Source organism: Diachasmimorpha longicaudata, chromosome 19 (assembly GCF_034640455.1).
Source record: "Diachasmimorpha longicaudata isolate KC_UGA_2023 chromosome 19, iyDiaLong2, whole genome shotgun sequence".
Taxonomy (NCBI): Eukaryota; Metazoa; Arthropoda; class Insecta; order Hymenoptera; family Braconidae; genus Diachasmimorpha; species Diachasmimorpha longicaudata.
Genome location: NC_087243.1, coordinates 312,459 through 327,303, shown reverse-complemented (window position 1 = coordinate 327,303; position 14,845 = coordinate 312,459). Strand labels below are relative to the sequence as shown.

At 45.3% G+C, this 14,845-nt stretch overlaps 1 protein-coding gene across 1 annotated transcript; it reads left to right on the top strand.

The window, feature by feature from the left end:
• Positions 1-1,034: 1,034 nt before the first annotated feature.
• LOC135171234 (uncharacterized) lies at positions 1,035-14,829 on the top strand. The gene is made up of 2 exons (XM_064137624.1): positions 1,035-1,452; positions 11,671-14,829. Exons 1-2 carry the CDS (start codon positions 1,415-1,417, stop codon positions 13,865-13,867), a joined length of 2,235 nt encoding a protein of 744 aa, XP_063993694.1. The 5' UTR covers positions 1,035-1,414; the 3' UTR covers positions 13,868-14,829.
• Positions 14,830-14,845: the final 16 nt, after the last annotated feature.

The window sequence follows — 14,845 nt, the reverse complement described above, 5'->3', positions numbered from 1 at the left end:
CCTAGCCGAAAAAAGAAACAGCTGATATATACCTATGCGTATACTAATAGTATTGTACACTACTGTAAACATATATGTACCCCACGTGTTTCTCATTTTTTAGATAATTTTATTCAATACCGTGTTGCATTTGTTTATGTACGTATCATCTACGTATGAAAATTTACCAAATTATATAATAATTTACTTACGTGTGACGTATTGGCCCCCGCCAATGCGTCGTTTTTTTGAAAATCGATGCCCAGACATTGGTCAGCAGTCCCACGATGTCTTGGAGACGCTGTGGTCAGCTGCCCCAGTGTTTGGAGGATCGGTTTACTCCCTGCAACGCCATTTGGACAAGGGACTGAACAATCCAACGGATGTTTAGACCATTGTCAGCACCCAAATGACGCCACAGCAGGGATCAAATAAAGCAGTTTCAGGGCTTTTGGCACGTCCAGTATACTGTATGACTGTATGAGTCTTGCGTCAATGATGACACAAGACAATATTGGTGCAAGGAGCCGTGGAACTGCTTAGATCAGCGATTTGGACTTGGAGGAGATTTAGAGACTCGCGGAGAGCACAGATACCTCCCAGCAGCAGACCAGACAGGGTCTTCCACTGATCGTAACCGCGCTCCAAGTCCAACTCATAAACACCTAATAACGCGATACCGACCCACTCGCGCAAGGAGTGTATACCATTAAGATCAAATATATATATATACATTTAATACATTCCGCGAGTGAGATTATTAAGTGTTGTTCCCAACCCGTCACCAAGACACCCCTCCTAGAAGAGTGAACCCGAAGGGCTCACCGAGATCTAGCCGGACGGGGCACGACGGCCCAGCAGAAGGGGACAAGACACAGGAGTGTTCCATCACCATCAGTCCCAAGAGGGGATATATATATACACCAGCTACTAGTAACCGCTAGTAGCATCCAGAAATATATATATAACCCCTTAGTGAGCACACTGGGAATAATAGGAATCAGTTTGGCTATCCATTGCACCAAAAGAGGGGGTAGCCAAACTCCAAACGTCACATTGGCGCCCAACTAGTTTTTGGCACTCATCAGGAGATAGTGCAGAAGAATTATGTGACACTAGAAGTGGGAACACACTGAATTACGCGTACGGAGCCGACGGTCGACGAAGGAAGGAGATTAATAAATAAAAACACAGAACCCCAACCAACACCAGAGAAAATTAAACCGACAACGCAGACCGATAGCCGAGACGGGAAGTATAGCAGTGACAACGCTTGACACCAACACCAGGAACAACCCAACGCCAAGCCAGGAGCAGCAGGAGAAATTTGGGACAGGACAACTCGCCAACAGCGGTACCGGAGACAACTCAGCGCCAAACCTGAAAAATAAAATCATCATTAGCAGAGACAACAAACGAGATCCGGGACGACAGGATGAATATCGGACTACTGACAATCGTCATGGGACTCGCGTAAGTACTGAACAAGCTTAAAAATTCCTCCTATTCGCACACCGCGATCTTTGGCCAGTCGGACCCAACGACGCGACCGACGGAACCGAGACTCGCGACCATATTTAACACACACAGAATTAAATACAATAGACATGGACGGCGCGTCAAACGCAACCACCACGGGAGGACCGACGGAACCGGTCAACCGCGAGACGACAACAAGTAACCCGACGGCAATATCATGCGTAGCAAACACGACAACCACATTCACAACCTTACAGTCGAGAATAACAGCAAGTACGGTCGCACCAACATCAGTCAGTATTCCCCAACCTTTCGCGTTCAGTTCCCCAATACCAGGGAACATTAGACCAGAAATGGGACAGATGGGTCCGCCCTACAGAAATAATCGATCGGATTTGGGATTAGGACCATTTAGCCCTATGCTAGGAATGAATTACGCGATGGGGAGACAAGAGTTGGGACAACAATTTCACAGGGGCAATGGAATCGGTAGATCGGAAAGGGTACCCGGAAGCCCTATGTCGGAATTGAGTGCGAGATTTGGAAGGGCCAATTTCGGTCTCGGAGGACCGAATACGGTCCCTCAAAATACCTTCGAAGACGGGAATGTAGGACAGGGAGCTTTCTCAGGTCACGCACCACAAGCTCACGGATTGGGCTTGGGATACAATCCATGGGCAGATCACGGCTACGGAGAAGATCAACGAGTGAGGAATGCAATAAGATCATTGCCGAAATATGAGGTAGGGGATGATGTAGAGAGATTCATCACCACCCTGAATATGTCACGAAGACTTTTGAGGCCGGGAGATGAGCTAAATTTTCTGCACCAGTGCCTGCCAAAATTCGGTCCGAAAGCAAGATTGGCGGTAGAAAGCGCGCTAACAAGCATAAACTCGCTCGATGACCTTGTCACAAAGCTTCGCTTATCATTCGCAACTAGGGAAAACCTACGTCAAATTCTGGGAAAAATGTCGCGTCTGTATCAACAATACGGAGAATCTGTCACAGATTACGAAGCGCGATTCAGGGCTCTGCAATTAAAAGCACAAAGTCGACTTGACACGGATCCGACGGTAGATTACGGGATCACGATCCACGGTATTAAATTAAATATGAGGGAAGCCTTTCTCGCCGGACTCAGAAGAGACATCAAGAGTATGATGTTTCCCCTGACTCCAGCATCTTTTGACGAGGCCGTCGGACTCGCGGTCACGATCGAGTCGAAAATAAAAGAAACCGAGGATTTCGAACAGCTACGGAGGCTGCATGCAAAACCAAAACAGTCTCAAGGGCAAGGGAAGATTCGAAGAATCGAATCAATCGATGATGACGCGATTGAGGCTGATTTGAGAGCGATGAACATCAGGTTCACAAACTCCACAAAATCCGACGGGCAAAAACGCGCAGTCCGAAACGAAAAGAACAAACCCGAGTACAGAGGGGGAAAACAGTCAGACAAACGGGTGACGAAACCTAACACCAACGATAACGTTTGCTACAGATGTGCCAAACCGGGGCACTATGCACGGGATTGTAGAACCACCGCTCACCTAATAAAAAAACAACGTCCAACGAATAAAATCGCGACTGAAGAAAAAAGAGAAGACCCAAAGAACGACCAAGAGGCGGTCGCTAGTACCAGCCAAAATTTAAACTAAAAACGAGTCCAGAAGAGCTGCGCGATCTAGGACTCGAAGACATGGGCGAGTCAAAAGCGCAGAAAAAAACAATATATAAAACGGCCCATGTAAATTTCCGCGTAATGGACATACCTCCCACCCAAGTACATCTAAAGGTAGATCGAATGAAGGGAAGGGAGGGGAAATTCTTTGTAGACACGGGAGCTGATGTCAATCTAGTACGATCAGACAAACTCAGTCCGGAATTAAGGATAAATCGTGAAGAAATAATAATTATCAAAGGGGTTACACCGGGGAAATCGAGAACGATAGGGTACGTAACTCTGAACGTAGAAGGAATCGAAGACAAATTCCATGTCGTCGATTCGAGTTTTCCCCTTTCAGAAGATGGATTGCTGGGCAGGCCATTTCTGAAAAGCAGGGCAGTCAAAATTGACTACGGGGAAGACACCCTTACAATAGGGGAGGGGATACACACGTTTTTAAATACGGAATCAATTTCCCTTCCGCCTAGGACAATTAAATTAGTCTACGTCAGAGTAGGTAAATTCGACGCAGAAGTCGGTTACCTCCCGCGAAGGGACATCAAATCAGGGGTGTACTTCGGGGATGCGATAGTGAAACCTAGGGAAGGTGTAGCTTTTTCATACGCGTACAATACCCGGGAAACCGAAGAACGATTTAAAATTCCATTTGTCGACTTAGAAGAAATAGAGTCAATTGCAACGGAAGCGGAAATTAAAGCATTCAGCGAATCAGAGAGTTCGGAAAACCGGTCGGAGAGAACCAACAAAATAATGGAAATGCTCCGGCTGGAAGGTCTGGATGAGGAAGAGCAGGAAGAGGCAGAAAATTTAATAAAATATAATCCTTGGGTATATAAGCTTGATCACGAAAAACTAAAAGAAGCCAAAATACCAGGATATCAAATTAAACTAAAAGACGACGAACCCGTCGTAGTCCGACAATTCCGCCTGCCCTTCCACATCAGAGACAAATCTAAAGAAGAAATAGATACCATGCTGAAAGCCGGTATCATCGAACCCTCTGACTCACCGTATAACTCGCCAGCGTGGATGGTTGCGAAAAAACCAGGCCCCGACGGAGAGAAAGGGTGGCGTATGGTAGTCGATTTTCGTCGACTAAACGAAAAAATGGTCGCGGACGCATACCCACTACCCAATATCACGGATATACTCGACCAATTAGGGGGCATGAGATACTTCTCAACATTGGATTTGGTATCCGGATTCCACCAAATCCCTCTAGCCCCGGAGAGTCGCCCCAAAACAGCCTTCTCAACCACGGGAGGACACTATCATTATACCCGAATACCAATGGGCATTGCGAACGGTCCACCAGCCTTCCAGAGGTCAATGGACGTAGTATTATCCGGACTACAGGGGGCAGGGTTATTTGTCTACATGGATGATATAGTCGTCTATGGAAAAACTTTAGAAGATCATAGAGAAAAATATAAATCGTTCGTGGACAGACTCCATGATGCACAAATGAGCCTGCAGCCCTCTAAATGTGAATTTTTAAGGGAAGAGGTAGCCTTTTTGGGGCATTGCGTCAGCCACGAGGGAATAAAACCTAACCCCAAAACAATAGAACCCATCCTAAAATATCGAAAACCTAAGGATAGGAAGGGAATTAGACAATTTATTGGATTGGCGGGGTACTATCGGAAATTCATGGAGAATTTTGCGACAAAAGCACGCCCCCTAACGGAACTCTTAAAAGAAGAGGTCCCCTTTGAATGGGGAGAAAAACAAGAAAATGCATTCACAGGAATAGCCCGAGAAATAACGTCATACCCCATACTACGACACCCAGATTTTTCTCGACCGTTCATCGTCACGACCGACGCATCAGATTATGCGGTCGGGGCAATCCTCAGCCAAGGCAAGATAGGCGAAGATCTGCCTATAAGCTATGCCTCGCGAGTAATGACAAAACCAGAAAAAAACTATACAACTACAAAAAAGGAACTCCTAGTGATAATATTCGCGATTAGGCAATTCCGACCATATTTATACGGAAGAAAATTCACCCTGATAACCGATCACCAACCACTAGTGTGGCTGAGGTCAACAAAAGACCCAGGGGCCCAATTACGTCGTTGGGCAAATAAATTAGAAGAATACGATTATGAAATCAAATATAAACCGGGAAAGTTAAATTTAAACGCGGACGCGCTATCACGAAACCCGATACCTGAGGAGACAGAAGAAGTCACTCAGGAGAAAACCGTCGCAGTCATAGCCGGAATGAACGCGCAAATTTGGGACGTAGAGGTCGGGGACGCGATATGGTACACTATCAGACCAAGTGGCCAAAGAATAGGACCATGTGTGATCGAAGAAATATGGTCAGATAACAAAGTACTGGTCATGCGCGGCGATAGACCAGATATCGCTCGGGGGGAAAACATTGTGGCAGTGAATACCCCCCCCCCCGACAGACTGGAACACAAGCGAGACCGGGATTGAAGCGGTCTCAGCTTACGTCGACATAAAGGTCGGTGATATGGTATGGCACAAGAAATTCTCACCATATCACACGGTGGGACCACACGAAGTTATCGCACTCCTTTCGCCCGACGTAATTAAAGTCAGAACAGGGAATGTCGATACACACGTGTCAAAATGCCGAGTCGTCTCAGTAAACGAAGAACCAAATAAGGGTCCTAGAACGACTTCACACGGAAGCCAAGACGCCGGTCAACCAATAGAAACCCAAGAAAACCGCCCGACAAAAAGGAAGCGAGGACGCCCACGGAAAATTCCTGTTAAATCAGGGATACGAAAACGGCCCTCGAAATTACCAGCAGTTAAAAGAAAAAGAGGACGACCGCGAAAAATCCCACTCGAAGAAATATCTACAGAAGAGGAAAATATTGCAAAACGCCCAAAAAGAAACACGCAACCTCCTCAGCCAAATGAAGAACCGGAAACAGAAAGAGAGAGCTCTAACCCCGGAAGCGAACCCGGAAGTATATTCGACCCCACACAAGAGCCAATACCAACGTCAGATGAAGATATGGGTCGACAAAAGTACCAAGAAGATAACGCAACAGCTGACGAGGGAAACGAGACGACACTCGACAACCGAAACGAGATCGACAATAGTCAAAACAGAGAACCACTGGATGACGCAAATTACGATGCATGGGAGCCGCCGACGGACGCTGATAACAGCGAAGGAGAAGACCCCCCTTTCGTCGACAACGAAGAGCCACCAGAGTATCAACTGTCTGAAGAAGAAGACAACGAGAATGTCCGACACTCTCGAATGCACGTGACGGAAGAAAAACAAAACTTCGCATTTTTTCTCCCAGCATCCGGAGAGCCGGATAACGCATGCCTTAGGGTATTAATCGAAAAGGAATGGATACAGGCAAAAGAACTGACGTCACAACGGTGTCAAACGGGAGAGGTAATTAAAATAAGGAAATCCGACAAATGGGGATTTGGCCTGGTCATTAAAGATGACTCAGAGGCAGAAGTCCTCGAGGATAACATTGAACGAACCCTAGAAATATTTCTCGAACTAATAACAGCCGAAAATATAGAAATAATAAGAATGGCACACGACTATGATTGCCTATCGGGACGATCACGAAGAACAATCAGAACGACCCTGAAGGAAAAATTACGCGGAACCAACATACAAGTAATATTATGCGCAAGATTACTCGACGTACCGACTACGGAAGATCGCATTTCCATCGTTGAAGAAAAACATACATCAACGATAGGAGGACATAAAGGTATCACCAAAACCCTACACGGAGTGAAACTCCAATACTATTGGAAAAACATGTCCCAAACGGTCCGAGAATCCGTGAACCTCTGCCAAACCTGCCAACGCAAGAAACTAACGAGGGAGAAGGCCCGCCACCCCATGATCATTACAGATACACCAATCGACGCGTTCGAGAAGGTGTCTATGGACATCTATGAGCCCTCTGGCAGGAGCCACAGGGGATATGCATACTTATTGACAATGCAGGATTGTCTAACGAAATACGCCTTAGCCGTCCCATTGAGAACGGAACGAGCGGAAGACGTAGCACGGGCTCTCGCACGCAGATTAATATGTACATTCGGCGCGCCACAGGCCCTCTTGTCGGACAGAGGCACAAATTTTACAAATCAGATCACCGCGGAATTTTGTAAATTATTTAGAATTCGCCACTGTCTGACTACCGCGTACCACCCCCAATCAAACGGATCCCTCGAACGCAGTCACCATGTCCTGACCGAATTTCTGAAAACCCAAATCGGAGATAGCGGAGACTGGGACAAATGGATAGATATGGCGATGTTTGCGTATAATACGAGCGTACACGAAAGCACGGGATTCACCCCTCACGAGCTAGTTTTCGGAGTAAAACCACGCGTACCCTCAGCAGGGTCGATCGAGGGAATCGGAGGCAAACCCTATCGCGTATTATTCCAAGAATTAACCGAAGGACTAAAAAGAGTACGCGAACAAGCCCGGATAAACCTCATTAAATCGAAACAAAGATCAAAAAAATATTATGACCGAAAAGTGAGGGAAATACCGCTTCAAGTAGGAGAATATGTTTGGCTCTTAAATGAGCCCAGAACGGGAAAAAGGGACAATGATTGGAAAGGACCATACCGTATTCTGGAAATTTTAGATCACAACAACGTGAATATCCAAATGGAAAGAAGATCAAAAATTGTACACCGCGACAAACTAAAGAAAGCGCGTCTCAGGGAAACCGAAAACCGCCCCGATAAGCGAAATTAGAAAAAAAAAACGAAACGACGAAATATTACCCGTTTTTCGAAAATTTCCGGTATAAAAAAAAGGGGGATATAAAATAAAATAATAATTCACCAAAATTGAAGAAGGGGCATCATCTAATTTGGCAGCAGTTGACTCCGGAAACCGAACTGGAGACGAGCTGGATGGGAAAAAGAAAAAAAACAACAATGAAATTTTCAGAAAATAAAAAAAACATATATTAAAATATTTTTAGAAAAAATTAAAGAAAAATATAAATCCTGGACGCAGTAAAACCGGGTACGATGGCCGCATCAGGAGAAAAGAGGATTCCCTCAGCCTTAGACACCGCGAAGACGATCCTAGAAAAAAAAAACAAAGTATAAAAAGATTGGCAAAAACGAGGATCATGATCAGGAGAGACAAATAAAAAAAAAGAAAAATAAACACATACAAAAGCATCCCCACGAACATATTCAAAGAAGGCAAACCAGTCGTACTCGTCGACAATCTCCTCCCCGAGAGTAGGATCCCCGGATAAATATCGTAGATATTCCAGAGGATCATCCCCGTATTGATACATACGGGGAGCCTAAGAAAAAAATATATCACAAATTTAGCATCAGCCAAGAAAAAAAAGGAGGATAACTCACCACCGGGCAGGGGCCCTCAATAAAGAGACGGGGGAGACAAAAATCACCCGATAGCCATAGGCGCAGATTATCCTGCCGCCGAACCTCACGAGTAATCCCCATCCTGAGGATACTCTCCACACTATCCCAACAAGCATCGTAGAGAAGGTTAAACAGGAGACACGGGGCAGAATGGGAGAACAGAGGGACGCGATAGTAATCCTCCACCGTCAGGGTAAGCCAGAGTTCAGTAACCTCTTGCACGGTTTCCCAGGGAAAGGACTCCTGAACAACAAAGGGGAATATATATTAAACATAAAAAAAAAAAGAGAGAAAAAAAACTTACCAAAGATACCGGGAGAACTACGTCAAAATCCCCAACCTCAAAACCTGGAATTCAGAAAGGATGGTCCGTCATCTCACTAGAATGTCGCTGGCTATTGAGGAGATCGATCAACCCCAACCCAAAATATTGGCCAGACCGGATGGCGAGGAGAGTAAGAGCTACGCGGTACTCAAAAATTTCCCGTGGAACCCAAGAGGGAAGAGGCTCTAATAACAACTCGGGGAAATCATAAAATCACGAACCACCACGAATCAGGGACCCAACGAAGGGAACTGTCTCTATAAGGTCCTCCAACACCCGCACAATCGGATCGCCAGCGGATAACACCATTATATAACAATAAAACAAACCACAAACGAACGACGTGACAGACGGACAACGACTGAATGACCACACGTCAACGAAGAACAAAAAGGGAGAAGAAAAGGAAAGATTCCAAGAAAAGAGATTATAAACACCCCACACAGCATAGAGGGTAATGATAAAAAAAAAAAGGGGGGGATCAACTTACCAACTATGGAGCAACACCTGAGTCAGACGGAATCACCGACGACTGTCGGGATTCTGGGAGACGACGTCGGGATCCACGACGACGTCCGGATCCTCGTCGACGACCGGAACCTCGAGGACGCCCGGCACCTGGGCGAGATCAGGACAAATGGATAATCGACTTATCCATTCCCCGGGCGTGAATCGACGGGACCGACGAGCCGTCTGACGACCCCCACAGATGGAAACACGGGATCGTCGAGCCGTCTGTCGACCCGATCCATACCCCGATTCGGGGCGAATCCCTAAGAAAACAAAAAAATAAATTAAAAACGAAGGGGAATAAATTATCGTGAGTGATAAATTAAACAAAATTTGACGAGATAATTAATGGTAAAAAGAGTAAATATTTGAGACTTGTCCAGTTTTTTTGCACTTTCAACAAATAAAATAACAAGAAAAATCATCAGTAAGGAAATAATGGATTGAATATCAGAAACTCTTCGACTTCGTTGCTCGCAATAACAAAAATAATAATAATAAAAGAAAATCAGATTTATTTCTTTCTCAACTAAACGGAAGAGAACCCCGGTCCATAAAGCCTTCCCCAAGAAGCACCACTGGAGGAGGAAGAAGCGGGTGACGTAGGCCGTCTCCCTCCTTCCCACGGTCCACTACTCACGACGCTCCCACTTGAAGGAAGAAGCGGGTGACGTAGGCCGTCCCCCTCCTTCCCGCGGTCCCCTACTCGCCACGCTCCCGCTTAAAGAAAGAAGTGGATGACGTAGCGCCCCCCCCCCGCAGTCCCCTGTTCACTAGTCTTATTATAAATGGACCCCTCAATTCCCCCAAAAATTAGAGCCACCCCTTTTTAACCACAATCGGAAATCAACATTGAGCATATATCACCGTAAATACGTTTAATGTTAAATTGACCCGTCCTAATAATTAATAACTAAAAAAAAAAAGGGGAAAATAAACTCGCAAAAAAAAAATTTTGTTAATCATAAATCTACCAGGCTTGGATATAGCCAAATCAAAATATTTAAATTATTACGCCATAAATAGACGAGCCAATTTATCACAAAAAAAAAAACATTTTTCTTTTTCTCTCAAATACCCCACGGCCAAAATTATATATATTTAATGCAATTTAATAATCAAAAAAAAAAGGGACTTACCGGTAAAAGCACCGCCGGTGGAAATAGGCTCATCCCCATTTGGTGATCGGGACACCTTGCTTAGTAATCCGTGCTGAGACATCCTTCACCAATCGAAAGAGAAAAATCCTCACAAAAATATTTATACACGCACTCACAAAAATATTTAGACACGCACTCACAAAAATATTTATAAAAACTTCAATGTTCGTCAAATGTCACCAAGCGACTGGTGACACACGCCCCGCAATTGCGACCCGATAATCCGACACCCCCCACCGGAAGAGCATACTCTTGGGCACCAAGAAAGACGTCGGGCGGCGACCGATATCGATACCGAGAAAAATTACCAATCAATCTCGCTGGCGCACCAACGACGATTATTTAAATTGCGAAATTCCCTAGGGACACCCTCGTTCATTGTAAATTTACACTAATTGGTAAAACATTAATCTATTTAGAATTGTGAATTAGGGTAGCGAGAAGATGAATGGAATTGGGCCCAGAAATGATAATACGGATGATTATCGGGTGCTGAGAGAAATTTTACTGTTTTCGGGTAAAGGTTATACATTGATGCATGAAAAAAAAAATATTGCGTATTTTACTGGAAGGTAATTCCAGAAATTAGAGGGAATAAAGAGATGGGGTGAATGTATGCGCGGGATGTTAGAAATTTTTTTATTCACTTTGGTGATTACAGAGATATCTGAGACTCATTTTTTAAAAAAAATATAGGGGTTTTGGGAATATTAATTACCACTCTCAGGGTATTTTTAATGGATCAATAGTTCTAGTAACTATTGCAGCTGAAAATTTGGTCACCTGAACTTGTTAAAAATTTTTTAAAAAATTAAAATTTATCAAAAAAAAAAATACTTACGTCATTGAATTGAGAATAATAAATTATAGTTTTTGGGATAATGAAATAATTATTTCGAACTGATCACAGCTCCTTTAGTTGTAAAATGTTATACAAATATGTTACCAGGAAATTTAATAGAGGATCCCGCATAATCCCTACCTCTGTCAGGAATATATTTTAATGTTTTCACATTTCGCCCGAAAAATATTCTTATTTCTGACTGATGAACTGTAGAGTACAATCAGCCAGGAATAAGAAGGGGAGTGAAGGACGAAACGTAAACAACAAAATAGCCGTGTATGATTGGATGTTTCAGGCTCGCAGGGACCCCGGAAACTCCAGGCGTGGAAATCACACGATTAGAGGGAGGAAACGGAATCCTAACCACTAACTATGCGAACCTGCGAATCTATCACACGGTGTGGAATATGATTACACATATCGACATAACAAAATTCCTAGAGGAAAAACAAATCCTCACACGACACTGGTTGGGAATGAAAGGGATCTGTACCCAACTACGAGGCAATTGTAATTTTGAAGACCAATTAGACCAGGTAATTAATCGGCTCGATATATTAGACGGTGCTCATCGACACATGAGAGAATTGTTAGCAGAAACACCGGAGAGATCGAAACGAGCGGTCCTCGGATTTGTCGGGAAAATAAGCAAGATTCTTTTCGGGACAATGGACGAAGATGACGCGGACTATTACGACCAATACATAGAATCCCTACAGATCACAACTAGGGAAACCCTAGCCCATCTGGCGAATCAAACGCACATTATTCGATCCGAATTCGAATCAATCCACCAAACTATTCAAGGTCTAACTAAAGAAATTAAGACCTTGAACGCGACAGTCTACGTAGCCATCGGAAACATCCTCGAACGTATCGATACTATAGGGATTAATGGGAAAATGGCGAGCCTTATATCAGCTTTCGATGCGGAACTGAGCGAATATGAGCTCGACACCCAAATGCTGATTAACACCATCCTATTCGCGAAAAGAGGACAATTGCACCCGTCAATTATGTCGCCAGAAAATATCCTGGACGCTGCTAACGAAGTAATTCAACATAATCGGGGGGCGGAGTTTCCGGTCCCCCTAGAAATCCCATATATCACCGAATTACTAAAACTCGCGGATCTGACGGCCTATTTTCATAAGGAAAAGGTCGTATTCGTCATCACGATACCAATACTTGAGTTAACAAAATATACCGTGTATCGACACCTGACGTTGCCGACAAAAATTAATCATACCTCAACATCTCTAGTGGCCTTTATAACACCAAGTTATCCCTACACCGCTATTTCGGAGGAAGCCAACACGTATCTCAAGCTTGACAGTGAATACATCAACCACTGTAAAACGGCAATGATCGGCCTTATATGCAAGACCGCACGACCCTTATACGAGGTCAATGGGAACAAGGATTGTGAGGTACAAATGATCTCCAATCCCCGTTTCTCGAGCTCCGAAATATGCGATGTACGGGTAAAATCAATGGACCGAACATATTGGGCCCGAATAGGAAATTCCAACACATGGGTTTTTTCCGTCGTCACGGAAGACGAAATACGAATAAAATGTACAAGACGCGAACCCACCTCGATCATCATTACGGGAACCGGAACAGTCACCCTAGCGCCGGACTGCGAGATTCGATCGCGATCCGTCACCCTCACCCCATTCCAAGAACTGACGTCGAAGTTCGACCTAAAATTCGTGGACCGAGCCATCTTCGACATCCCGACCCTACTAAACAAGACAATACGCGGACTCGGACCGAACAATTTGACGGAAATCTTAGGCGAAATAGGCCTACTACAAACGGTACAGGTTGGACAGAACGACGAGGACAGCGTCACAAGGGACAGTCTCGGGCTGCAAGTCATTATCGATAAAGCCCGAGCGCTGTCCAGACAAGGGGACACAAACAGAAGACTGAGGAGGGTTGAACACGGGTTAGGATACACGGGGATTTCGCTAGGAATTCTTGGGGTGATTGCCGCGGCATGTTGGAAATTCTCCCTATGGTCGAAGGTCGCGACGCTATGTGGGGGAGTTAGGTTTTGTTCAGGTACTCGAAACAGGGAGAACGAGCCCCACCAACCGAGAACCAGGACCCCATCGCCGCAGGCGCCACCACGACGATCACGCGCGAGAAAAACAAACCAAGAAGTACACCTTCCGATGAAGACGCTCGCTCGAGGAGTACGACCGGGGCCTACAGCCACCATCACGGAGATTGTGGAGCTGGACGAACACTTGGAGCCTGTCGAATCAAGTCGCCCAGTCGAGACAGCCGCCCCCCTCACCACTCAGCTTGCGCTGATTCCCCAAAATCGAGTCACGCACACCCAACAATGTCAGGCCCTTCCGATGATCAGCGGGCCGCCGGAACGAACAGGAGCCCAGGGTTGGCAGATCGTCAGCCCATACTGGAACGGGGAGACGTCTTACTCCAGACCACCCCTCCAACACGACCTGGGAGGATGGTAACCAGCAGAACCAACCCCGAAAGTCAACGACCTCGCTAACTTGTCCTTACGTTTATCCGAAAGGAGTTAAATACTGTTCTTAATAAGGATTTTAGCAATAAGAAAAACTGTAAGGGTCCGGTCGATAGGGACTGTTTTAAATTTGCTCATATAGCAGGGATTTTGGCCCTTATGGCAGGGAAGTTGATAGCCCTTTTGGCATAAGCCGAGGCCCTTAAAGCACAGACTATATTAAAATTCGTTTCTCTTAGTTTAGTACTATTGCCACCTGATTGTGAACCAGGGTAGCAATAGTTTTATCAGGGGAGTGTGACGTATTGGCCTCCGCCAATGCGTCGTTTTTTTGAAAATCGATGCCCAGACATTGGTCAGCAGTCCCACGATGTCTTGGAGACGCTGTGGTCAGCTGCCCCAGTGTTTGGAGGATCGGTTTACTCCCTGCAACGCCATTTGGACAAGGGACTGAACAATCCAACGGATGTTTAGACCATTGTCAGCACCCAAATGACGCCACAGCAGGGATCAAATAAAGCAGTTTCAGGGCTTTTGGCACGTCCAGTATACTGTATGACTGTATGAGTCTTGCGTCAATGATGACACAAGACAATATTGGTGCAAGGAGCCGTGGAACTGCTTAGATCAGCGATTTGGACTTGGAGGAGATTTAGAGACTCGCGGAGAGCACAGATACCTTCCAGCAGCAGACCAGACAGGGTCTTCCACTGCTCGTAACCGCGCTCCAAGTCCAACTCATAAACACCTAATAACGCGATACCGACTCACTCGCGCAAGGAGTGTATACCATTAAGGTCAAATATATATATATACATTTAATACATTCCGCGAGTGAGATTATTAAGTGTTGTTCCCAACCCGTCACCAAGACACCCCTCCTAGAAGAGTGAACCCGAAGGGCTCACCGAGATCTAGCCGGACGGGGCACGACGGCCCAGCAGAAGGGGACAAGACACAGGAGTGT